Source organism: Galleria mellonella, unplaced genomic scaffold (assembly GCF_026898425.1).
Source record: "Galleria mellonella isolate WM207_F2 unplaced genomic scaffold, CSIRO_AGI_GalMel_v1 utg158, whole genome shotgun sequence".
NCBI classification, from domain to species: Eukaryota; Metazoa; Arthropoda; class Insecta; order Lepidoptera; family Pyralidae; genus Galleria; species Galleria mellonella.
Window position 1 is genome coordinate 3,099,605 of NW_026442003.1, and position 26,793 is coordinate 3,126,397.

The 26,793-nt window shown below is 38.2% G+C and overlaps 3 protein-coding genes and 1 pseudogene across 3 annotated transcripts in view; all 4 read left to right on the forward strand.

Annotated features, from left to right (window-relative positions):
- Window positions 1–2,518, forward strand: part of LOC128200120 (Kv channel-interacting protein 1-like) — a 129,781-nt gene extending 127,263 nt beyond the window's left edge. Inside the window, exon 10 of the mRNA XM_052892412.1 lies at window positions 608–2,518. The gene's annotated coding sequence lies outside the window, so the exon portion shown is untranslated. The remainder of the gene's footprint in view (window positions 1–607) is intronic.
- Window positions 2,519–11,954: 9,436 nt separating this feature from the next.
- On the forward strand, window positions 11,955–14,198 carry LOC116413344 (putative pre-mRNA-splicing factor ATP-dependent RNA helicase DHX16). Its single transcript, XM_031911931.2, has 2 exons — window positions 11,955–12,018; window positions 12,988–14,198. The coding sequence occupies exons 1-2, from the start codon at window positions 12,003–12,005 to the stop codon at window positions 14,178–14,180; spliced, it is 1,209 nt and encodes a 402-aa protein (XP_031767791.1). The 5' UTR covers window positions 11,955–12,002; the 3' UTR covers window positions 14,181–14,198.
- Window positions 14,199–18,532: 4,334 nt separating this feature from the next.
- LOC128200132 (collagenase-like) lies at window positions 18,533–23,399 on the forward strand (annotated as a pseudogene).
- Window positions 23,400–24,417: 1,018 nt separating this feature from the next.
- LOC128200113 (uncharacterized) lies at window positions 24,418–26,595 on the forward strand. The gene is made up of 2 exons (XM_052892363.1): window positions 24,418–24,834; window positions 26,320–26,595. The coding sequence occupies exons 1-2, from the start codon at window positions 24,514–24,516 to the stop codon at window positions 26,593–26,595; spliced, it is 597 nt and encodes a 198-aa protein (XP_052748323.1). The 5' UTR covers window positions 24,418–24,513.
- Window positions 26,596–26,793: the final 198 nt, after the last annotated feature.

Genomic DNA, 26,793 nt, shown 5'->3' on the forward strand with positions numbered 1-26,793 from the left:
AGTGACTAATTTAAGAATTAACCACGATAGGATCCAGGGGGAACCGCATGGAAGTCGACCTAATAGGTATATTGCTAGCAATGGCGCTGTTAGACCCCATTACTGACAATCCTTTCACTTCGTCTCTGATCTCAGCGGTTTCTGCGCATCTCAGAATTGTCTGGTGCCCACTCCAGAATCAGAAATAAAATTTTTAGCTATAGGCAAAGACTAAGAATAGAGTGTCTTTTTTAAGGGATTTAGCCCCCTGGAAATTAATCTTAAACATGCTACTACCCCTATAACCCGCTTTTTACTATGTTTATTTAATATATATGTATTAGTTACGCTGTAAAAGTGGTGTGTAGTGATTTATTGTATATGTAATTGAAAATTAAATATATAATGCACCTGTATAAAATGGCCAATGGATAAATCCAATAATTAATATTTGCATGCCATTTGATGTGGCGAAACATAATGGACATCTTATAAACTTCACAAATGCAACACCTTTTCTACAATGTTTCTAGCAAATAAATTTCCTTTCATTTCATTTCATTTCATTTCATTTCATTTCATTTCATTTCCAATCAATAATATGTATTATTTTACATAAAAACTCCAGGTAACAGAAGAAACAGCATCGCGTAAGGCTAAACGGCGAGTCCGCCGCATGTCCTCTCCACAACAGCCGCGGTGAAAACCTAACCTTATTGTCTAGTAGATAAGTACGAAAATTCAATATCAAGGTACAACCTGCAAGGGGAATTCTACTTAATTGCGTGTATTTAAGAAAGAGATTTCAACTTCAGTGCTTTATGTGAGCTACTTTATACTACGAGTACATAATGCCTTTCAATGACTTTAAGAAATAATTACTTTTAAGGAAATCAGTGTGCTGAATGTATGTGACATTGAAAACAAACAGAAGGGAATGCATTAACAATTTGTTAAAGCATAAGCTGCAAATATGCCACAAAATGTTTTATTACTCACCCGTATAATTAGGCGTTTTCTTCAAGCTGTTGAACTACAGTTGGGCTATTTATTCATTAACAACAATCGACATCATCCATCACGCAGAGGTCGTTCACACGTCATCGTGAGAACACCAATTATGTGGCAGAAGACACTTACGCGATCTTTCAATTTTGATTTTTAACTAACTTGCCAATAAGCTGCGTTATGCGTCATATTTTAACTTTTTATTAAATTCGAAATCGTTTATTTTCAAAAATTTCTATTAAGTTATTGTTTCGAAAACCTAGGTGCATTTATTTATTTATTTAAAATCATTTAAAATAAATGCAAAATGCACATCATTAACAAAATTTAAAGACAATTCACGTGAACAATTCCAAGGGATAAAATGTAATATTCGATTTTCATTATTTTACATCGTATTCACATACATTCTGCATATTATCAGAGACGAGCACGTTCAATTACATTGGTGTCGTCTATATATACAAATTTCGAACGAGTCTTGAATATTATAATAAACAATTATAAATTAAATTAAATAAGTAAGTACGAATCGATTTAAAAATCCAAATGCTTTACTAAATTACCACAAATATAATATTATTATGTGGTCTAGGTATTACAACAGTGGTAATGAACGTGGTACTGTATATGACGATAATCTTTGACAAGATCCATTGAAAATTGTGGCATAATTATAATAGTATTATTATTTAATAGTAGTTGTTATAAGGAATTACTTATTTCAATGAATGTACACGTATCTGAGAAAACGATAAGCAATACTTCAGTATTAAGAATTTTTCATGTACTTATTTGAACAATCTTTAGAGACGCTAGGACCTTGTCACCGTCAATTGGATCTTTCGATTGCTTCGTAGCTTTAATACTTCTAAATACATTTCATGTGACAGGGAACCTAGAATGATATGCGCATGCATGCTTAAGATGCGAAGCAGATGTTTCATGTCGGACCTAGTCATTGTACAGTATATCAAAAAAAGAATTACAAAAAAGCTACAAAAATTATATTTACGTTTGATTCTGTGTTACAAGTGTTAAATTCTGAATTATTTTTAAATGAATATAAATCAAAATTGATAAATAAATTAGCATAAGAAAAAATTTATTAAATTCCAATTAATTCCTTTAGCTTTTTTCCTGTATAGTGTACACTGACTAGATCTTATAATCTAGACATTTCTCTCCTTTAGAGTAAACTTCAATTGTTGCTTCCTTCAAAATCTATCGATTAGTTTTAAGACACTTTGATAAATCTAATGTAGAATAAGTACAACTTAAAGAGGCCAATTTAAAAGTGCTATCTACACATGTTGGAGAATGCAAATATTTTAAAAAACAGCACAATATTTTTAAAATATATATATATAAAAAAAGAAACATATCTGCACCTGAACATAAGATTGATATTTCACATGCGTTGAAACACGTATATTAAATTATTTATCATTATATATTTCGTTCAATACAAAATATATCACCATCATCATTATATCAGACTTTAACTATCCACTGCTGAACATAAGCCTTCCTCTTGGGGTTTTGCCAATAGTCGCCACGCTTGGCATGTGGATTAGCAACCGCAGTTAAGTTTTAGAGATGTTTTAAGAGGAACACTGCTTCCCATCTCTCGTTCTCCCTTAGTCGCCTCTTACGACACCTACGGGAAAGGTAGAGGTGGCTTTTACTATGCCGGGACCATTTTTGTTGTGAAATTGAACCATGTTATGAAACTGAAACCGTTTGCTTTTTGAAAAAGTGACAAAAGAAAGTCGATTGCTTGGGTACCTCTGTCCATTTCGTATAGGCGACGGTTACCACTTACGATCAGGTGGACCGTCAGCTTGTTTGCGATTCTAAATTGTACACAACACTGGTGTTGTGCCGGGGGTCTTCTAGTAATCTGTCCGGTATTAGAGTGCATGGGTACCTTTCTCTTTTCTTCATAAATCTTTTGTTCCTCTTTTATCAGCTTCTTTTACTCACTTCCGGTATCCTACTTCTTTTTCCTCAACCAAATGATTAGGGTAATGACATGAAGATGATGACGCTACCGTGCGTCGAGCGATCAATTTAAAAATGTTATAAATGTTCAGTTTATTGGATGAATACTCCTTTCGCTGGATGCTAATATTTTTACCCTATATAAAAATACAGTTTAAATACAATATTTAACTTGTGTGAAATTTCATTCAAATAACAAATAGATATATAAACCTTTATAAACAAAATATGAAATGTGCTACATATTTAATATTATTGTTCCATATAATACTATTCTCTTATGGTCTTGTTCTTCTTTCTATTAAGTCTTTAATTAGTATTAAAACGATTCTGATGTTTATCCACATTTATTGGACTATTTAAAACCAAAGATTCATATAATATTTTGTTAACTAAATTACTTTTTACTAGATGGCCTGGTAAGCTTCGTGTCGTCACAATATAAAGAACTATTTACAGCGGTATAAGTAATCCGAAGTAGCGATTCCCATACAAATTATACCTATTTGTATGGGCTTTTTTCTACTTTTCATTTTTCTTTTAAACAATCCCTGTATTGCAACGAACATTTCTGCAAAACTGACAGACAACAATTGGTCCACTGGTGAACACGGCCTCCTCTATAAGGGAGTTTTGCCAGTAGTTGCCACGTTCGGCAACCACAGTTTGGCTTTTGACGATGTTTTAAAAGAGACGCTGCTGTCCATCCCTTCACCATAAGCTCTCTCAGTCGCTTCTTGCGATACACACGGGAAAGGAAGAGTTGGCCTATTCTATGCCGGAACTTACACGGCGAAATCTTTAAACTTATTTACAATGTCAAAAACATAATTTTTACATTACCCGTTCAAATCAAACAGCTATTCCACTGTTGTACGTCTCGAATAAGATGGTACATATTTTATTTGTTCACATGTTCTATAACGTCGTCCTATTGCTATTTCCTATTCTTCTATTTTCAAAGAATTTCTATGGCATTCCACATTTAAAAGACGAAATTTAAAAGTGGAACGAAAAATGACAAGTGTGCATGGTGTTAGTCGATCATGCACGGGCTTTTAATGACCTTGTAATTTTAGACATGGTACATTTAAATAAATACACATAATGTTAACAGAGACTGATCTGATCTTATCTAAGTCCTCAGGAATGGCAACGCATGGGGGGTATCATGGGCGAAACAGTATACTCTGTGATGTCTATGGTACTGCTCATGTGTATAGGCGGCGGTTACCACTTTCCATCAGGTGGAGTGTCAGCTTGTTTGCCATTCTAAGTTGTATAAAAAAAGACTTAAAAGATCAACTGTTGAGTTTCTCACGGGCTCTTCTCAACAGATAATAACTTTCCGAACGCTGCAGTAGACTTTAAAAAAATGACTATTTAAAAGTGCTTGTAAACAAGTCTACTTGAATAAAGCATGATTTGAATTCGAATGAAGTATATTTTGTTATTGTCAATAAACAATCTCGACTTACTGCTGATAAAACTTATTAGGTTTTTTATCATTTAAAAAGAAAATTTATCAAAACTTTGGTACATTTCGTACACACATTTACATTTATATAGAAGAACGTCTATTAAGGCGTTATGTATGTCCTCAGGAGTATTGGCGTTTGCACTTTATCCTTAACTTCACGAAGTTTGTCCAGTAGGTTTGGGTAAGCATCAGAATGTGTAGCGAGCACGGTCTCCCTACCGACCAAGGCGTACGCCTGTACTATTGTGGATCACTTTGTGGCAATAACGTGTTATATTTATTGTAGTTACTCCTTCTATTTCATCGTTGACAATCTAAAATATATTTTCTCTCTTAATATTTGTGGTTTTTTTTTCACACACAATAACATTCATTGCTACGTCACCAAGATAGAATATTTAGACTATATAGTAGATAGAGCGTCGAGTCTCAAAAACTGGTTAACTTTTTATCAGCTAATTATCAAATTAGTTGAGTCGTTTTTTTTTATCAGTGTTCTATATTTTTACGTATAAAATGTATCTTGATATATTATTTAATCAATAAAAATCGGTAAAAAAACTTTTAAGTTAAACGGTTTTATTTTATGTGCACTGAAAACTACAAAATAAATAAATAGTTACTTACCTATCAACCTACGTAGGTGATCTCGGTCATTAATATCTCTGATGGTAGTGGTTGTCATAACATGAACCATGTCAGCGGCCGAAAGGCAGTTCATGAGAGAACACTAACACCAGGGTTTGCTTGGTAGGTAAACTAAGCAGCCCGCACTATAACAAGTAGGTATTTTGACCTTCTAGTTCAGAAATATTTTAGTACTAGGCAGAATAGCTTTTAGGCATATTAGACTAAAATAAAAACGTGGGGCCCATTAACTATTTCTGTATTACTTTCTACTATACTAAGTGTGGATTGCATCGACTTATTATAATCGTCATCATCATCATCCTAGCGGTTTATCCCGGTCGCATCCGAAACCTCATAGCTCCGGAGTCCAGAGTCCGCTGAATCGACTTACTATAATCGTAACTGGAGGTTTTGACCATCAATAACCAGCCGTTACGGCTTCACCAGCGAACGCCGAGCTCATGATCTATCAAAGTATAAGATATGCTCTGCTATAGGTATGATTTCAGAGGGGCCCCACGTTTTTATTTTAGTCTAATATGCCTAAAAGCTATTCTGCCTAGTACTAAAATATTTCTGAACTAGAAGGTCAAAATACCTACTTGTTATAGTGCGGGCTGCTTAGTTTACCTACCAAGCAAACCCTGGTGTTAGTGTTCTCTCATGAACTGCCTTTCGGCCGCTGACATGGTTCATGTTATGACAACCACTACCATCAGAGATATTAATGACCGAGATCACCTACGTAGGTTGATAGGTAAGTAACTATTTATTTATTTTGTAGTTTTCAGTGCACATAAAATAAAACCGTTTAACTTAAAAGTTTTTTTACCGATTTTTATTTTTTTGTTTTTAGTATTTAGTGAAATTGTTTACCGAATATTCCTCATTTTATTTAATTCATTCAGTGCATCATTATTACATGGTTTCTTACCTGATAATTTAGTACAATCTAATTCCTCAATACATAGCCCTTCCAGAGACTTGACTCGACTTAGAGCCACGTATGCTTGTCCTTCCCCAAACCATTTTGAGCCCAAATATACTACTGCATGGTCGACGGTGCTGCCCTGCATTTTATGTACGGTGAATGCTCATGACAAAACTAAGGGCAACATCCTTTTTTCAGCCGTACCATAATTGCATTTTGCTGGAAACTGTATGGCTTTAGGGTAAATAACGTGCATGCCGTCTGTGCCAAAGTCAATTAAAACTGATGATATATCTGTTTCGTACATTTGGGTTCGACGGAACTGAGGCCAAAAAGGTGTCTGAGTGTCAAGTGTCTGAGAGTCTAGTGTCTGAGTGTCTTGTATCCGAGTGTCTAGTGTCTGAGTGTCTAGTGTCTAGTGTTTAGTATCTGAGTGTCGAGTGTCGAGTGTCGAGTGTCTAGTGTCTGAGTGTCGAGTGTCTGAGTGTCTAGTGTCTAGTGTTTAGTGTCTGAGTGTCGAGTGACGAGTGTCGACTGTCGAGTGTCGAGTGTCGAGTGTCTAGTGTCTAGTGTCTAGTGTCTGAGTGTCTAGTGTCTGAGTGTCTAGTGTCTGAGTGTCTAGTGTCTGAGTGTCTGAGTGTCTAGTGTCGAGTGTCTGAGTGTCGAGTGTCGAGTGTCGAGTGTCCAGTGTTGAGTGTCAAGTGTCAAGTGTCGAGTGTCGAGTTTCGAGTGTCTAGTGTCTGAGTGTCTAGTGTCTGGGTGTCTGAGTGTCAAGTGTCTGAGAGTCTAGTGTCTGAGTGTCTTGTATCCGAGTGTCGGAGTGTCTAGTGTCTAGTGTTTAGCATCTGAGTGTCGAGTGTCTAGTGTCTAGTGTTTAGTGTCTGAGTGTCGAGTGTCGAGTGTCGAGTATCGAGTGTCGTCGAGTGTCGAGTGTCTGAGTGTCTAGTGTCTGGTGTTTAGTGTCTGAGTGTCGAGTATCAGAGTGTCTAGTATCTGGGTGTCTGAGTGTCGAGTGTCTGAGTGTCGAGTGTCGAGTGTCGAGTGTCGAGTGTCAAGTGTCGAGTGTCGAGTGTCGAGTGTCTAGTGTCTGAGTGTCTAACGTCTGGGTGTCTGAGTGTCAAGTGTCTGAGAGTCTAGTGTCTGAGTGTCTTGTATCCGAGTGTCTAGTGTCTGAATGTCTAGTGTCTGGGTGTCTGAGTGTCTAGTGTCTAAGTGTCGAGTGTCGAGTGTCGAGTGTTTAGTGTTTAGTGTCGAGTGTCGAGTGTCTAGTGTCGAGTGTCTAGTGTCTAGTGTCTGAGTGTCGAGTATCGAGTGTCTAGTGTCAGAGTGTCTAGTGTCTGGGTGTCTGAGTGTCAAATGTCTGAGAGTCTAGTGTCTGAGTGTCTTGTATCCGAGTGTCTAGTGTTTGAGTGTCTAGTGTCTGGGTGTCTGAGTGTCTAGTGTCTAAGTGTCGAGTGTCGAGTGTCGAGTGTCTGAGTGTCGAGTGTCGAGTGTCGAGTGTCGAGTGTCTAGGGTCGAGTGTCGAGTGTCAAGTGTCGAGTGTCAGTGTCGAGTGTCTAGTGTCTGAGTGTCTAACGTCTGGGTGTCTGAGTGTCAAGTGTCTGAGAGTCTAGTGTCTGAGTGTCTTGTATCCGAGTGTCTAGTGTCTGAATGTCTAGTGTCTGGGTGTCTGAGTGTCTAGTGTCTAAGTGTCGAGTGTCGAGTGTCGAGTGTCTAGTGTTTAGTGTCGAGTGTCGAGTGTCGAGTTTCGAGTGTCTAGTGTCTGAGTGTCTAGTGTCTGGGTGTCTGAGTGTCAAGTGTCTGAGAGTCTAGTGTCTGAGTGTCTTGTATCCGAGTGTCGGAGTGTCGGAGTGTCTAGTGTCTAGTGTTTAGTATCTGAGTGTTGAGTGTCTAGTGTCTGAGTGTCGAGTGTCGAGTGTCGAGTGTCGTCGAGTGTCGAGTGTCTGAGTGTCGAGTGTCTGAGTGTCTAGTCTCTGGTGTTTAGTGTCTAGTGTTTAGTGTCTGAGTGTCGAGTGTCGAGTGTCGAGTGTCGTCGAGTGTCGAGTGTCTGAGTGTCTAGTGTCTGGTGTTTAGTGTCTGAGTGTCGAGTGTCGAGTATCAGAGTGTCTAGTATCTGGGTGTCTGAGTGTCAAGTGTCTGAGAATCTAGTGTCTGAGTGTCTTGTATCCGAGTGTCTAGTGTCTGAGTGTCTAGTGTCTGGGTGTCTGAGTGTCTAGTGTCTAGTGTTAAGTATCTGAGTGTCGAGTGTCGAGTGTCGAGTGTCTAGTGTCTGAGTGTCGAGTGTCTAAGTGTCTAGTGTCTAGTGTCTAGTGTTTAGTGTCTGAGTGTCGAGTGTCGAGTGTCGAGTGTCGAGTGTCGAGTGTCGAGTGTCGAGTGTCGAGTGTCGAGTGTCGAGTGTCTAGTGTCGAGTGTCGAGTGTCGAGTGTCTAGTGTCTAGTGTCTGAGTGTCGAGTGTCTGAGTGTCTAGTGTCTGGTGTTTAGTGTCTGAGTGTCGAGTGTCGAGTGTCTAGTGTCTGAGTGTCTAGTGTCCGAGTGTCTAGTGTCTGAGTGTCTTGTATCCGAGTGTTTAGTGTCTGTGTGTCTAGGGTCTGGGTGTCTGAGTGTCTAGTGTCTGAGGGTCTAGCGTCTGAGTGTCTAGTGTCCGAGTGTCTGGGTGTCTCAGTGTAGTCCTATTATTTGATACCCATATTGTGGTGGTTGTGGAAAAATATGTACCTAGTCCGCCATATTGGAACGGCGTCCATCTTGAATTTAAAATTTTGACATAATCATCGTGTTTTACTAGTGTAGCCCTTTCATTTGATACCCATATTGCGGGGGTTAAGGAAAAAATATGTAATCCGTCATTTTGTATCGGCGGCCATCTTAGATTTATAATGTTATTGATTTTATTATATTGTATTGTCATCTAAATTAAATGTGTGTACCAAATTTCAGATCAATCTGACAACGGGAAGGTGCTTAAATTCCAATTTCTAATTTTGACCCAAATAAATAAATACCGTACGGGTCGAGCTAAATAAAACCGTTTAATAAAATGAGTGTTTACGCATTAAAAAGATGCAGAGTTTATAAAACAAAATAAATATTGAAGTTATAAAGGAATTACTCATAACTATTTATGACAAGTTGTATGAAAAAGTTGATCCGTTTTTCTCGGAGCATTTCCATAGGGACATACACATGGATCAATATAACTCTGGGTTATAAGGATTTAGCCAGAGAACATCTAGGGGTACGAGCAAGAACATTCAGACTCGAGCCAGTTCAGGCCAGTTTGCTCTCTAAATTGGCTCGACTGAGAATCGAATCCGGAACGGAGCCTCATAGAAACAAAGCAACGTGTCCACCACTGAATCACGCAGGTCGTCAATTTCTTCAAGAATTTCGTCAATTTCGTCAATTCCTTTAGGATTTAGGTATACAATGTTGAAGTTTATATAAATGATCTTGTCTCATCCATATTTGGTGTAAACGACTTTAAAGTAAGACAGTTTTAGTTGTTTCTCGCGGCTTCGCCTGTCTGAATCAGTGTATAAAGTAATCTATGTTCTAAATTAGGATATGGCCTACTTGTGTACCAAATTTCATTTAAATCTGTTCTATAGTTCTCGTGTAAAAGAGTAACAAACACTCATTCATACATTCCCTCACTCTTTTGCATTTATATCCCATTACTATGTGTACTGTTTGATTTAGTAATAAAAATACCCATAACCAGTAATAAGAAGACAGGTTTTCAATTGAAAAAAGGTATATATGAATACCAGAGGGAGACTGTACAAAAGTCGTTTGCTTGGCCACCTCTGTCCCATTCGTGTTTCAACCGTGAAGCAGTTGTGTTTGCATGGCTGTGTTTCGGTTTGATGGGTGGGATATGGCGTGAATTTACAGGGTACAGAGGAATAGCACCTGAGTCCTCAAGAATGGCAACGCATGGGAGGTATCATGGACGAAACAGTATACTCTGTTATGTCCATGGTACTGCTCACGTCTATAGGCGACGGTTACCACTTTCCATCAGGTGGGCCGTCAGCTTGTTTGCCATTCTAAGTTGTATAAAAAAGTATATACTGCCAGATATTCTCATTGGATGTTTAATAGATTTGATATTATCCTAGCCTTTTAAAAAGACCGGCAGTGCACTAGCAATGCCTCTGGTGTTACGGGTGCTCGTGGGCGGCGGCAGTCCTTTTTTAAATGGATGATAAAGGAATGGTAACTCCGCTTGCGCTAACGGTTTACACCAGTGAGGGGTAATAGGTAAGAATGAAAAGGCAAGCCCGTTAGCCAATCATGACGAATTCAACACGATAGTTTCCATGGAGAACCGCGAGGAGGTCGACCTGACAGGGTGTATTGTGAGCAATGTGGATACTAATCCCCATTATTACCAATCCCTTCTCCCCGGGCGGCGGTAGTCACTCACCATCAGGTGAGCCGCATGCTCGCTTGCCCCCTGTTTATTTTCATATTTTCAATACCACGCAGGGGGGGGGGAGTAATTGTTAGTAATGCGGATTATCAGTCCCATTGCTAATAATATACCCTAACAGGTCGACCTCCCAGTGGTCCCCCCTGGAAACCATCGTGCTGAATTCCAAGTGTATTCATCACGATGGGCTAAATGATTTTCCTTTTCATCCTCTCTGTCCCGCCAGCGTATACCGTTAGCGCAGGCGGAGTTACCATTCCATTATCATAGATTAAAAAAAAAAAATAGCCACGCATACGAAGACGCGAGTAAGCGCTAGTTATAATTAATAAAAAGCATCCAATAATAAAATCGTATGACTGTAACTACACGCTACTTGAATGATTTATTTATTTATAGCAAGGCAACAGATTGCAGATTAGAAATAAGAAAGAAAGAAATAATTTAATCAAAAGAAACATGCGGCCCACACAGTAGCGCACAAAACAAAAACAAAAGAAATCAAAAACAAAACAAACAAAAGAAAATAATAATTATATACAAATAGATAGCAATTAAATTATAATGTACGCGTGCGCGCGTGTGTGTCGCAATGTTCTGTGATGTAGGTCCGTGCTCAGCATATTGCTGCAGCGCTTGAAGCGCTACAGCGCTGTTTTTCAGCAAGAACCATTAATAAAATAAACAGATTAATACATTAATAAATTAAATGTTACATAAAACGGCATTAAATTCGCTCCAACAACTGCTCTGCATAACATTCGATATTACATACATTAAAAGAATGACGGCTATAGATTTAAAGTAACAAATTGGCAGCCTCAATGTAACATTGCAAGGATTGTTGCAAGATATCAAGCTCCTTGCATACATTGTTATATTTTCTGTAAATGCGGATAATTGGGATTGTGATACGATACATTATTATTACAAATCGAAGTCTTAAGTCTTAGGAGAGATTTTGCCTCACTATGCGTGTTCTACCGCTTATACAACGGATTGTGCTCAGAGGAATTGTTCAATATGATGCCCACAGCGACTTTCTACCGTCGTACGGCTCGCCTTCGACAGGGAGTTCACCCTCATACCCTACAGCATAAATGGTCGCGTTCAACGCGGTTTCAGAGATGATTTCTCCCACGAACACTCAGGTTATGGAATGAGCTCCCTGCCGAGGTTTTCCCAAGAGATTACAGCGTGATGTTCTTCAAAAGGGGAGTAAAAGGTTTCTTTAGGGTCGGCAATGCGCGTAATACCTCTGGTATTGCAGGTGTTCGTAGGCTACGGTAACCGCTTACCATCAGGTGGGCCGTATGCTTGTTTGCCACCTCAGTGGTATAAAAAAACAAATTGGTATATAAAATAATTTTTGTATTCCTTTATTACCTGTACTAAATCGATTGTTAATCAACGCTTAATTAAAACGTAACAAGATCATTAACGGCAGTAAACTCTTTAATTAATAATGCTAATCAGTAAGTTTTTGAAAGTATAAAACTGGGCCACAGTCCGCAGCGGACTCAGATGCCGTAATTATGAAGTTCATACTGGGTGAGTACTATTTACTCTTTAACCGATTGTTTAACAAAAATGCGTATTGTTATTGTATATATCGAGGCGGCAAACAAGCATACGTCCCGCTTGATGGTACGCAGTTGCAATAACCTATTAACGCCAGGAGGGAAGGGATTGTTAGTAACGCGGACTACTCATTTCTAGCAATATATCCAGTCCCATTGCTAGCAATATACCCTGTCAGGTCGACCTCCACGTGGTCCACCTTGGAAACCATTTTGGTGAATTCGAAGTGTATTCATCACGATGGGCTAATTGAGCTGCCTTTTCATCCAAACTTGTCACACCTAACTTGTGCCCTGCCAGCGTGTACCAATAACGGAAGCTACTACTACTTCATTATCACCTCCTCGCGGTTCCCCCTGGTAACTGTCTATGTTCTATTCCAAGTGAATCCATCACGATAGGCTAACTGACCTGCCTTTTCACTGTCACCTATCATTTAAAAAAAATTACTTCGATATCATCCTCATACCTTACAGCCTAAATGGTCGCGTACAACGCGGTTTCAGAGATGTTTTCTCCACGAACACTCAGGTTATGGAACGAGTTCCCTGCCGAGGTTTTCCCAAGAGACTACAGCATGCGGTTCTTCAAAAGGGGGGTAAAGAGGTTTCTTCAGGGTCGGCAACGCGCGCGTAATGCCTCTGGTATTGCAGGCGTTCATAGGCTACGGTAACCGCTTACCATCAGGTGGGCCGTATGCTTGTTTGCTACCTCAGCCATTATAAAAAACCATTATAAAAACCTATGAACGCTTGCAATACCAGGGCTGTTACGCATGCGTTGCAGATCCTTAAGAAACTTTTTGAAGAAAAAGAACGCCATTTACGAGTTATCTCGTAGTTGGCAGTTAACGTGTTAAAAAAAACAGTTTCGTGTCTCCGGTCAAATTGTTTACAATTAATATATATTATACAAGAATAATCACATCTTTTGTTCCAGCACTCTCTTTCTTGTTCCTGCACCATGTTACATCGACCTCGTGCAGGACTATATCACAGTCGAAAGAATCTACACACAATGAAGTACCCGCTACACTCGAAGAAAAAAGCGTTATAGATTTAATATTATCGCTACTTCGTACATCTCAAGATGCAATCGATCGTTCCGAACATTTAAAAGAAATAAATGAGGAATTGAGAAAAGTCGAAAACAATGATCGTTTAGTGGAGATATTACCAATGAAATCAAATTTAAAAAGTAAAGGAGGTAAAGCACCTTTAGCTTTAATATTAACATCTAAAAAACATGATCGGAATCAAAATGATAAAAAACACGATTATGTTAAATATCACTACAAACAATCTCATGACAATAATAGCAATGAAGAAGAGCGTATGAGTGAAGACAATAATGCTATTGAAAAAATCACTGACAACCATGATGAAAATCATTATATAAATCAAGATGATAGTGAAATTAAAAATAATTATGAGTTAGAAAAAGATGTTGCATCTGATAGTGACATTGTAGACTACAAACCTGAAATTACTAAAGATTTTGATGATACCAATACAGTAAAAGATGAATTCGACAGTAAAGATATGAGTTATAATACACATGATAAACTAAACACTTATAATAATGATCTTAAATCATTAAATAAAGATGACCTGCAAGAACCACAACTTGAAGATGTTAATGATTTAGAAAGATCTGGTAATTCGTACGAGAATTACGATAAATCGCAGCAACTTCAAGAAAATGAAAACAAACTAAGCAAAAGCAATGGAAACGTTGGCTGGCAAATGGTCAGCAAGGAATCTTTTACGATGATACCCGCTAAAGAAAGTGTTGAATTAAATAATAAGAATTCTAACGAGGAAGTAAATAATGATGACGATTTAAAAGAAATGAGTTTAAAAGTTTTTAGTAAATCTGGTGATGCATCATATTCCGATACAAATGATGTGGATGATTCATCTAATGACTTTAAACTAAGCAGTAGAATTGAAGAAAGAGATGAAATAATTGAAAATCAATTTATAAAAAATAATAAAGATGTAGTTGGTGTCGTTGAAGCGACTGAAACGGGTCACAATGATTCAAAACAAGTCTGTGACAATGACAAAACTAAAGAAATTCATCATCAAACGCATAAATCTTATAATTTCTCATTCCTGTTCAGCAAATAAAACGGCATCAAATAATGATATAGTTTCTTTTATTTTTATTTATTTATTTAGGTTTACCAACAATTGTTTCCATAAAATAATGTAAATATATATACAATTATGGAGCTTAGAACTAAGTGTAACAATTTTTTATAGGCAAACACAGCATATATTGATACATGTATAACAATAAGTACAAAGAAATATATATATAGTTTACAACTATTATTAAATGCTTAACAACTAACAACTAAAGCCACCATATCCATAAGCAGATCCAGCAGCACGACTCATTTTATATATTTATAGACATTTCGTACAAAAACAATTGGAGTATCAAAATTAATATCGACCTGGTCACTGCAACTATTTATAATCTTACAGAACCTTACTATTGGAGAATTACTAGCCAGAACAGTTCTTCTCAATGGAGGTATTAGCGGAGTTATAGGTCTACGAGGTAATCTAGAAGGGACTCGCAATTTTATAAGACTTAGTAACTGAGGACAATGTAATTTATATGTTATAAGTTTATTACATAAATATTTTGATACAAAACAAAAAAAAAATATTAAAGTAATAATTCAGAGCTGGTTAAATTTTGTATTGTTACAAATGTAAATGTCGTTATTATAAATAATGTAATTGTAACAAAAAATAAATAAATAAATTATAATAAAGATATCTATTTTTGTTCGTATTTATTTTTAACTAGAGAGCTGCTCCGGCTTCGTACACGGGGTTTTTCTATGCAATTTAGAATGGCAAACAAGCTGACGGCCCACCTGATGAAAAGTGGTGGTCGCCTATAGATATGAGCAGTACCACGGTCAAAACAGAGTATACTGTTTCGCCCATGATACTCCCTATGCGTTGCCACTCCTGAGTACTCAGGTGTTATTCCTCTGTACCCTGTAAATTCACGCCATATCGCACCCTTCAAACCGAAACACAGCCACGCAAACATAATTGCTTTACGGTAGAAATACGAATGGAACAGAGGTGTCCAAGCAAACGACTTTTGTAGAATGTCTCCCTCTGGTATCCCTCGGGTGCAATATTTGTTTGTATAACTTTTAAACTATTCTCCATATTTTAATAAGGTTATTTTGACGTCTGTGAAAGTACTGGCCAAATATTTTCTAAGATTTTAGAAAGTAAAATAAATTTTGCAAGCCTGAATGGATTTTAACATAACAATCACCTTTTTGGTTGAGATATTAAACTTAGATATGATAGAGAGAGATATATGATAGATTAGAGATGGTATCACAGACTTTTTTGTAAAGCTAAAAGTAATGAATATTTTTGCTATAGATTTTATTCCTTTATTTCAAGGAATTTTTCAGGGACTTCAATTACATTTATTGTGATTAATTATTGAAAATATACATGTACAACAATTACTCTTTTACTCTAAGGTTGTCTTGTAAAGATTGCTCTCAGCAATAAGACCGCCTCACTGTACTCATACAACTGTATCGTTACATTTATTGTCTTGCGTATTCCCTATATTGTATAATGCAAATAAAGTGTGCTTGTTCATGCATTCAAAATATATACAATTACCAAAAGAAAAAGTGATCTGTAGCACTCAGAGATTACTAACAGTGAAAGAGTTTTCAAAAACTTAACTTTTGAACCGATTTTGATAAAATTTCTATGGAACTAAACTATAAGTAAGTCCTTTCACATAAAAAAATATTTTTTCTAATCGTAGAAAAAAATACAACCGAATGTTCTCACATTCAACTTTTTGAAGTCGATTCAAAGAATGTTACTCATCGAATTTTGGTTTTTCCAAGTTATTAATGCCAATATTATAATCGTAGAATTTAAAAAGATTAGATCGTATTTGTAAATATTTAGTAAATAGCATTTATTAATCTAGTGATAATGTTGCATTTGACAATCTTGAAACGAATGTAATGTCAAATAATTGTTATAATAGTCTGGTTGCATACAAATAAGTAGTTGGTTTATCTAAAGATAAAATAAAGGTCTTGCATGACAAATAAGGACAAACCTTATTTAAAATAACTGCAAACATCTTATAAACCTATTCTATTTGTTTATTTATTTAAACTTTAATGCACAGTAAAATTCTATGTACATTTGGCGGACTTAACACCGGACGGTGTTCTCTACCAGTCGACCATTGGGCGAACAGAGAAATACGTAGGCGGTGCATTATTGAATAGAGGAAAAATAAAGCAGTACTTGATAAATTCGTATAATATAAACATACACATAATATATTAAATAAATAAATATTTGCATACAATAAATACATAAAATATTACTATATAAAACAAATAAATAAAACAACTGCAATAGAAGAGCAAATAGTAATTTATGACTCGAACAGAGAAACCAGCAGGAGAAGCTTAAAGGGAAAGTGATTTTTCTTAAAAGCAGCTGCGCAATTTGTATTTAAAAGCCGGCTTGCTTAGGTTAGATCTTATGTCAAGCGGGAGTGTGTATTTAGGAAATTCTCGATTCGATTGTATTTTTTGTATTTTACAATCTCGATCAATCCAACCCTATGAAGGCACAAGTCTGCGTGTTTATTGCAAGAATGACGCTGTTTGTTGTATCTCTCCTCAGTTTCGAAGCATTCCCCTTGATAATAAGTCGAGTTTAGGAGCCTTAGTTCAATAGAGTGAGACGGTATTTCATGCTAGAACACCGCTTGCAATTGCATACTATATGTAGGTAAATTTCCTATAATGTTAAACATTTGCTCGCACCAAAGAAGGTATAAGGTGTACCCATCCAGAAGGTCCGCAGATGATGGGAGAAGAAGCAATCTTTCACATCTCTATTCAGCATACTCGTACATGGAGCCATCGCGGATTCGTTACTGATGTATACGGGACATGTCAACCTATTTATTATTACTTGATTCAAGAATTATTTTTCTTTATGCAAAAATCAAATTGTTCAAAATTACTTTTTTGATTCAAGTTAATTTGTTTACCTGTGCATGGACGAGTTATAGTTATAGGTCACCGGGTTACACTGGGTTCGATGCACGCGTCCGTGTAGCCCAACTACAGACTGCAGCTGAAAATCAGTGCTTTGCTTTTAAGCAAAACTATCACTGAGCTGCAGCCTATTTGGATCACCGCGACACACATGGCGAAAACATATTTTTGTATTTTATCTTTTGTTTGTAATTTAAAAAAAGTGTAATTAATTTGATTGTATGAACTTGTGGCGTATATATATAATATATATAACAAACCTTTATATATAACTAAACCTTTTGCATTTCTGTAGAAAAATAAATAATGAATAAGAGAGTGCATGCAAGGTTGTGCGCGCAGAAGAAATTTGATATTGTCAATCTTTTAAATAAATATATAAACGTTTAAACATTTGATTGAATATTTTACTAACTCATTTACCATAAACTCATTTGTTAATTTACGTGTGTAATAAATAGCTCAAATAAAATGTTAATCTATCTATCATAGGTTTTTATTTTTTTGTTAATTTGTATTAACATACAAATGTTTTAATTATCATTATTCTAAATAAATCTACCTTTATAACTATGTTTTTTTTTAACTGAGATAGTTTTCGCGATTCCCCTTATAGAGGCTTCGCGACCCCCCAGGGGGTCGCATCCCACACGTTGAAAAACCTGATCTAGAACGATAACTACTTTTACCATTTATATAAAATGACAAATGAGCTGGCTGGTAGGCCGCTATGGACAAATGTAACCGTATCGACCTGAACAGTACAATGGATATCACATACATTGTAACGCCCAAGATGACTTCTTATGCGGCTGGGGGTGGAATTAATTGTTAATAATGCGGATTATAAGTCCCATTGCTAACAATATACCCTAACAGGTCGACCCCATCGTCCCCCCAGGAACCATCGTGTTGAATTCCAGTGTAATCATCACGATAGGCTAACTGACCTGCCTTTTCATCCTCACCTATTATCCTTCACTGGTGCCCCGTCAGTGTATACCGATAGCGCAGGCGGAGTTACCATTCCATTATCGTTCATTAAAAAAAAACCTCTCATGCGGTGACACTCATGAGGGCTAAGGTGCTGTAACTCTATATCCAAAAATTTTATTACCATATTTCATACTTCAAGCTTTAAACAACAAATTGGAAATAGAGCTGCTTGGTGTCAGAGATACGAATTCGAACAGACAAATTTGTTCGAATTAACTTTTGTTAAAATTCGAAACACTTCGTTGAATTTAATCCATCACTTTATCCTTGTATTTACCAACTGAATTCTTTATCTGATTTAATTAAAAATGACCGCACGAATTTGGATCAAAACAGTCAAAAATCTATTAAAAGAAACGTTATCGGTAAAGATAGTTGAGATAACAAGTCGAATGCAAGTATAAAATGTCATTGGAAATCGAGATGCTTATGCAGAAAGTACTTGGAGCCAAAATGAGACTGTTGATCCTGGCGGTGGGCGTGGTGTGCTCGGCGCTGGCTGAGGAGCAGATAGCTCTGAATTACCACGAGAACTACGGAATCCCTGTAGCAACCAGCATCAAGCGGTCGGAAGAGGCTGGAGATTTCGACGGAGCCAGGATTGTGGGAGGATGGGCGGCAGCGCTAGGTGATCATCCCCATTTGGTGAGTGGAAATTTACATAATTATTATTTGATTTTTTTTTATCCCACATAGAATGCCAAATGTCTCGTATGTATTGCGTTTAAAAGGAGTTCAAAATGAATAAGTCTATCGGGTCTGTGCCCTGCTCTTGTTATTTCCATACAGACGTACCTAACAATTTCGGGTTTTCTGGCATCAGTGGTATACACATGGTCGAAAAATGTAAGCCAATATTGAAAAAGCACTAAAGATGAGCTACTCATACGAGGGTATCGTTTTCTACATTGGCATATTAAAATTATTTTTCAGTGGAGACCTGATTCTTTAAAAAAGGCGTATAAACGCTTTTAGACATATTTTTGCGAAATTCCGCTTGCATCCTAGAGTGGGCACACAAGCCTATCCGGCTTCCATTACGCCTATCGTGCTCTGGTGTCGAGAATTGACTCCGATATATATGAACTTCACTTTTAGCCTCTGAATGGCGTATCTGTACATGACCTCCGAAGAACGGAGCAAGTGATATTAGCTTTTAAACGATCCAAACATAATTTTTTGAAAGTTCAGAAGTTAAGGCTGGGTTTCATCTCTTTTTTTATACTACTTAAAATGGCAAACAAGCTGACGGCCCACCTGATGGAAAGTGGTAACCGTCGCCTATAGACATGAGCAGTACCATGGACATAACAGAGTATACTGTTTCGCCCATGATACCCCCCATGCGTTGCCATTCCTGAGGACTCAGGTGTTATTCCTCTGTACCCAGTAAATTCACGCCATATCCCACCCTTCAAAACCGAAACACAGCCATGTAAACACAACTGCTTCACGGTTGAAACACGAATGGGACAGAGGTACCCAAGCAATCGACTTTTGTACAAAGTCTCCCTCTGGTACGTCTCAGTTTCTACGTTGTTAACTTTGTTCAATTGAATGTTTTTTCTAGCTTTTATTTAACCTGAAATGCAATATGTTAGTTGTAAGCTAAATTAGAACAAATTCTTGACATTTAATTGAGTTGAAATTTCATTTTTCACGCGGTTTTCTCTTAACTTTTCTAGTACACTAGAACCCTTGAAAGTGCCACAGATGTACTCGATTTTAATATTATCTATTCTTGACACTTCGACTAGACCAGTGAAGCATCCTCATTTCTGTGACGATGTGTGATGACTTTATGGGTTATTCAACATTGTAATATTTTTAAAATAACATGAATGACCCATATTTTGTCAACTTTGTTGGACATCATTTTAAAATGATCTCAATCACAAGATGGCGGATAAAAGCTTGTTTCTAACCAGTCTTGTTACTGTATTCTCATACAACAGGGCGGTCTGCTCATCACGTTAACCAGCGGTGCGACCTCAGTGTGCGGCTCCTCTCTCTGACCAACACACGAGGCCTCACCGCGGCGCACTGCTGGTGGGACGGGCAAAACCAGGCGCGCCAGTTCACCGTCGTTCTCGGCTCCCTGATGCTGTTCTCTGGCGGCACCCGGGTGGTGACCTCGTCTGTGGTGCTCCACTCCAGCTACAACACCAATAACCTTAACAACGATGTGGCTATCATTAATCTGCCCTGGATAAACTATAACAGTACGTATAATTTCTTTATATACCTACCTTAGAATGCCAAACAAGCTGACGGCTCGCCTGATGGAAAGTGCCATCTGTAGCTTGAAGACCTGAACAGCCCTGTTGACGTTCCCGAGGACTAAGGTGTTATGCCTCTGTACTCTGTAATTTCACTGCCATATCCCACCTTTAAAACCGAAACGCAGCCAGTTAAGACAAATGTCGAGATTTTCTCTCAGTCCCAAAGATATAATGATACAAACCCCACATATAGGGGGAAAGGGTATGTTTGTAATGGGGTTTAAAAGCACCATTGCTTTTAATAACCTTCGCGCTATCCACTTTGGAACCCATCGTGGTTAATTCTTGTGAAATTCATCACTATGTGTCAACTTGCTTTCGTCTTCTACCTATACTCACTGGTGTCCCGTTGATGTATCCTGAGTGCAAAGGCGGGGTTACCATTATCATGTATTAAAACTCCACAGACAATGTCCAGCCGGTCAGTCTGCCAGTTAACCAGGTGAACAACAACTTCGCGGGGACCGCAGCCTGGGCAGCTGGCTACGGACGCAGGTGGGACTGTAAGTACACACAGATTTATTATTTGTCACATCAGCTGTGAACTGTCCACTGCTGAACATACTGTCAACTGCTGAGCCGGTAGATGCCCCGCTTGGCAGGCGAGTTGGCAACCGCAGTTGAACTTTTGGTAATGTTTTAAGAGGGACGCTACTGCCCATCTCTCGACCGTTACGTTTTTTTAGTCGCCTAAAGGAGTGATCCATTCTATGCCAGGACTACACGGCAAATTTATTATATTTTTTTATAAATACCACTAAACATATAATACGACGCCATCTAGTTTTACATGAAGCAAAACTTGTTCTAAACGATTGCTAGATATATATATATATATATATATATATATATATATATATATATATATATATATATATATATGAAATGTGGTGCTAGAGAAGGATGGAGATATTCTATGGTTCTAATATTGCGAGTGCGAAGAATTTTACTTTTTATTAATATTCCTATAATCTTGATCTTGAACAACTAGCTTATTGGCCGCTATTTCGCCCGCGTGGATTTTAGAAGTAGGAAAACAAATGAAATATACCACTTATATATGGCGTATCGAGACGAAATATCTCTAAAAGATGCATTCCCGAGGAGAGTTGGCGTCAAGCTGTCAGCCAGTCTTTTTTTAAGCCAAAATTTTGAGTAATATGGATAAAAACATATTACGCCCACCCTAAATCATTGAAATAAGGGCAAGATGATGACTTTTATAAATTGTCTACTTGCTACCATAATATAGCGGATTACATTTTAAAAGATTGTTTTTAAACGTAGACATTCTATTCATCAGCTCAGCAGATCGTGAACGGCCAATACCTGAGCCACGTGCAGCTGACTGTCATCACCAATGCGGTGTGCGCGAACACTTACGGCACCAGCACGGTGGTGGGCTCCACGCTGTGCACCAGCGGTACCGCACTGCAGGGCACCTGCCAGGGCGACTCCGGCGGCCCACTCTGGCTGTGGAATAACAACCAACGTGTCCTAGTAAGTCTTTTTTTTATACAACTTAAAATGGCAAACAAGCTGACGGTCCACCCGATGAAAAGTAGTAACCGTCGCCTATAGATATGAGCAGTACCATCGACATAACAGAGTATACTGTTTAGCCCATGATACCCCCATACGTTGCCATTCCTGAGGACTCAGGTGTTTTCCTCTGTACTCAGTAAATTCACGCCATATCTCACCCTTCAAACCGAAACACAGCCATGCAAACACAACTGCTTCACGGTTGAAACACGAATGGGACAGAGGTTCCCAAGCAATCGACTTTTGTACAAAGTCTTCCTCTGGTCTTCTTCTACTTCTACTCCATTGTCGTACATAAGGGATAAACGGATCTATAGGTACGCTTTCCACAATATGGAACACTTGTTTTCTTGAATATGAGACACTCGCACGAAACAGTACGAGATTTTACGTGCTAAGCTAAGATATTATTTGTCCATGTACCAGATTTCATTCAAATATGTTAGGTAGTAGGGTAGGCGATCAATTGAAATAAATTTTAGTTACAAATTCATCCACAATAACCCGCATTCAAGAAGGCTCGGCAAAATAGTGTCCGGGGAAAAACCATATTTCGCCCAAATGTCCGGGATTTTTGCCGTGTTTATCCGATGTCGGCAGTTTAGGTGATGGCAGCCCTACACAGAAGTCACACTCGTTGGAAACACAAGTCGTCTCCATACCCCTGCAAGAGGTCTACATAAGAACTTCTTTAAAAAGTCTCACTCTGTTAATTTCAGATCGGTGTGACGTCATTTGTGGCCGCCCGCGGCTGCCAGTCCGGTCTACCAGCAGGGTTCGCACGCGTCACCTCCTTCATATCTTGGATCCAGGCTCGACTCTGAACGCCGATACTTAACGGACCTGATAGCAACTGTTTATGCAGTGAACAGCTTTATTAATTGGAATGTCTGATCCCTATAACCTGGAGCCCTGAATTGTTACTAACTAGCCGCTCAGTTATTAGCAACATGTTGTCAGAGTGACCTCCACGCGGTTCATCCTTGGTATTAACTTAGGCATTTACTGGGTACAGAGGAATAACACTTGAGTACTCAGGAATGGCAACGCATGGGGGGTATCATGGGCGAAACAGTATACTCTGTTTTGTCCATGGTACTGCTCATACCTATAGGCGACGGTTATCACTTTCCATCAGGTGGGCCGTCAGCTTGTTTGCCATTCTAAGTTGTATAAAAAAGGCAATTCACAATGTGCCAACTGACCTGACGTCATCTCACTCATCATTGTTCACTGGTACCCCAGGCTAGCATATACCGATAGTGCAGGCCAGGTTACCATTCCATTATCATCCATTAATTAAAAAAGCCTGGGATATAATATGATATCCGTATAATATAGCTGTTTTCTATATAATCAGTTCCAAATCATCTCTGATGAAGATTACCTGCTGTTATTTTTGATAATTTTAATAAATATTTTCAATTAAACTGTATTTAATTGATGTATCCTGATATAGAAGAGTTCAGTTCTTGCACCAATGAAGCATCATTGTGGATTTGGGCAGAAGATGTATCAAATACTGCCATACCATCCTGTTATTGCTGTTGGCACTTGGTGGTATTCTTGTTTATAGATAGATAGATAGATACTCTTTATTGTTTCCTCCAAAAGATTACAATAGTAAACTTATTATAAATATAAATAATTACAAGAAATAATCACAGTGAGAAAACAATGGGCATCATTATAAGTGAAAAAATACTTGCACCATTTCCACAGACTTTTTCTTTGACTAGATTATACAATTGTTATTGTTGCCGTATGGTTCCTGCATAGAATGGGCAACCTATTCCTTTCCCATGGCTGTCGTAAGAGGCGAATAAGGGAAAGCAAGGGATGGGCGACAGCGTCTCTCTTAAAACATCACTAAAGCTTAATGCTGGTTGCCAATCCACTTGAAACTACCCACCTGTAGGTCAACGCTGCATCGACGAAACTGCGGTGTAATGGCTATTCGAATTTATAATAGAATAAAAAAAAAAATAAGAGAATTGCCGTTAAAAGTAAATAAAGTAAAAAGAAAATAAATTTTACAATATTAATTAATTTTTGTAAGCTATAAATGTATATATTAATGCTGTGACATTGGCTTAGTTTGAAATTTAAATTGTAATTTTATTTGACGTTTCTATCATTTTTATTATATATAATGTAAATTTTTTTTTTATACAACTTAGAATGGCAAACAAGCTAACGGCCCACCTGATGGTAAGTGGTAACCGTCGCCTATACACATGAGCAGTACCATGGACATAACAGAGTGTACTGTTTCGCCCATGATACCTCCTATGCGATGTGATTCTTAAGGACTGAGTGTTATTCCTCTATACCCAGTAAATTCACTGCCATATCTCACCCTTCCAACCGAAACAGCCATGCAAACACAACTGCTTCACGGTTGAAACATGAATGGTATAGAGGTGCCCAACAAAAAACTTTTAGGTATACAAAGTCTACCTCTGGTAAAGTGCAACAATGTTAGCTGAATAAACTATTATTGTTATTATTATTATAAATAATACTTAATCAAATTTAATTAAAATGGATAATTATTTTTATCTTTTATATATTTTAATTAATATGAATTTATCTATAAAGATAGTTCCGATAAGTATATTATTTATAAAAAAAAAGAAAACAAATTCTATTCACAAACTTGTCAACATCGAAATGAGACTGTTGATCTTTGCAGTAGGTGTGGTGTGCTCGGCGCTGGCTGAGGAGCAGATAGCTCTGAACTACCACGAGGACTACGGCATCCCTCTAGCGACAAGCATCAAGCGGGCAGAGGAGGCTGGCGACTTCGACGGAGCCAGGGTTGTGGGGGGGTGGCGGGCTGGACTCGGGGACCATCCCCATTTGGTGAGTGAAACACGATATATTATCTGGTAAATTAAAAGATATCAAATCCAAATCTTTTAAATTACTTTTAAATCGTCATTTGTTTTATGCGAAATGAAATATAGTGGAAACCATCGTGAACAATTCTTGTTGAATTCGTCACGATGGGCTAACTGACCTGCTTCATTCTCACTTATCATCCTTCACTGGTGCCCGCCGGTGTATACCGATAGTGCGGGTTACCACTCCATTATAACCCATAAAAAAAAGACACCCACGGGAAAGGAAGGGGTGGCCTATTCTATGCCGGACCACACGATTAAACTACTGGTTTCATTATTATTATTTAGTTTCATTTCGCTATTATTAGTAGGTATTTATTAAAAAAATTGTTCTCCCATTTGTATTTCTATTGTGAAGCAGTTGAGTTTGCATGGCAATATTTCGGCTTGAAGGGTGGGATATGGCGGTGGAGTTACAGGGTACGGAGGTATCATAACATAGTCCTCGGAAATAGCAACGCCGAGTACCATCAGCGAGACATTGTACTCTGTGACAATCATAGTATTGCCCTGGTATTGCAGGCGACGGTTACCACTTTCCATCGAGTGGGCCGTCAGCTTGTTTATCATGCTAAGTTGCTTAGGAAACCTGCCCATGCCGAGACCAACAATGGTATAATATTATATTTGGTGTCATGTTATTACCCTTACTGTACTGTAAACTATCCTGAAAATACATCCGCATCAAGGAGTATAAAAAGTTTTCTATGTGCTAGGGGTTTTTTATGGACAATTATGGAATGGTAGCCCCGTCCGCGCCAACGGTATACACTTGCGGGGCACCAGTGAAGGATGACAGGTGAAAATAGAAAGACAGTCGAACATCGTGCTGAATCCCGGGTAACGAATACACCTGGGATTCACGATGACGGTTTCCAGGATCACGGAGAGGTCGACCTGACTACCAGACCCATTCTTAGCCTTTCCTATACTCTACTGGCATCAAATGGTAGTCCGCATAACTGACAACTTTCCATGTGCTAGGTAAGGATATAACCTATCCATGTACCAAATTTTATTCAAATCTGTCTAAATTTTTGCATAAAAAAGAGTAACGGCAGTTTGGCCAGCAGCACACCTGCGATGCCTCTTGGTGTTGCAGGTGATCATGGCTGGCGGTGTCACTTACCATCACGTTAGTCGCATGCTCCTTTGCCCCTATGTAAAAGTCCCGATAATCCAATATGTGAGTTTGTTATTTATTAACGTATTTACAAGCTTACACCAATCAATTTCATTTTTTTTTATACAACCTAGAATGGCAAACAAGCTGACGGCCCACCTGATCGAAAGTGGTAACCGTCGCCTATAGACATGAGCAGTAACATGGGATAACAGAGTATAATGTTTCGCCCATGATACCCCCACTACGTGTATACCACGCATTATATGGGATGGAGGAAAGGAAGAAATTAATTTAATCTAGTCCTCAATGGTTTTTCAGGGCGGTGTGCTCGTCAATCTGTATGGTGGGGCAGTCTCAGTATGTGCCTGCTCTTTAACCAACACGAGTAATACCTTCGCCCACTGCTGGTGGGACGGCTACAACCGGCCATCGACTTCACTCCCTGCTTACGGCTCCCGCTGTTCTCCGGCGGCATGCGTGAACACGTCCGCCGTCGACGTTCACGCCGCATACAACTCCAATAACTTGAACAATGATATCGCCGTCGTCATCTTACCGTGGGTGAATTATACTGTCTTCGTGTCAGAATTATGATTTATCCATAGTCCACTGTATAGTTCCCCCCTCATATTACGCCACAGCGGTATAAAAAAACAGTGCCGGAACCACACGGCGTTTATTCTGTGTAAATGATGCTTTTTTATATTACTTACATGGTAAAACAAGCATGGCCTGTCTGATGGAAAACGGTGTTATCGTAGACTATGGACACCTGTAGCACCGAGGATGCCA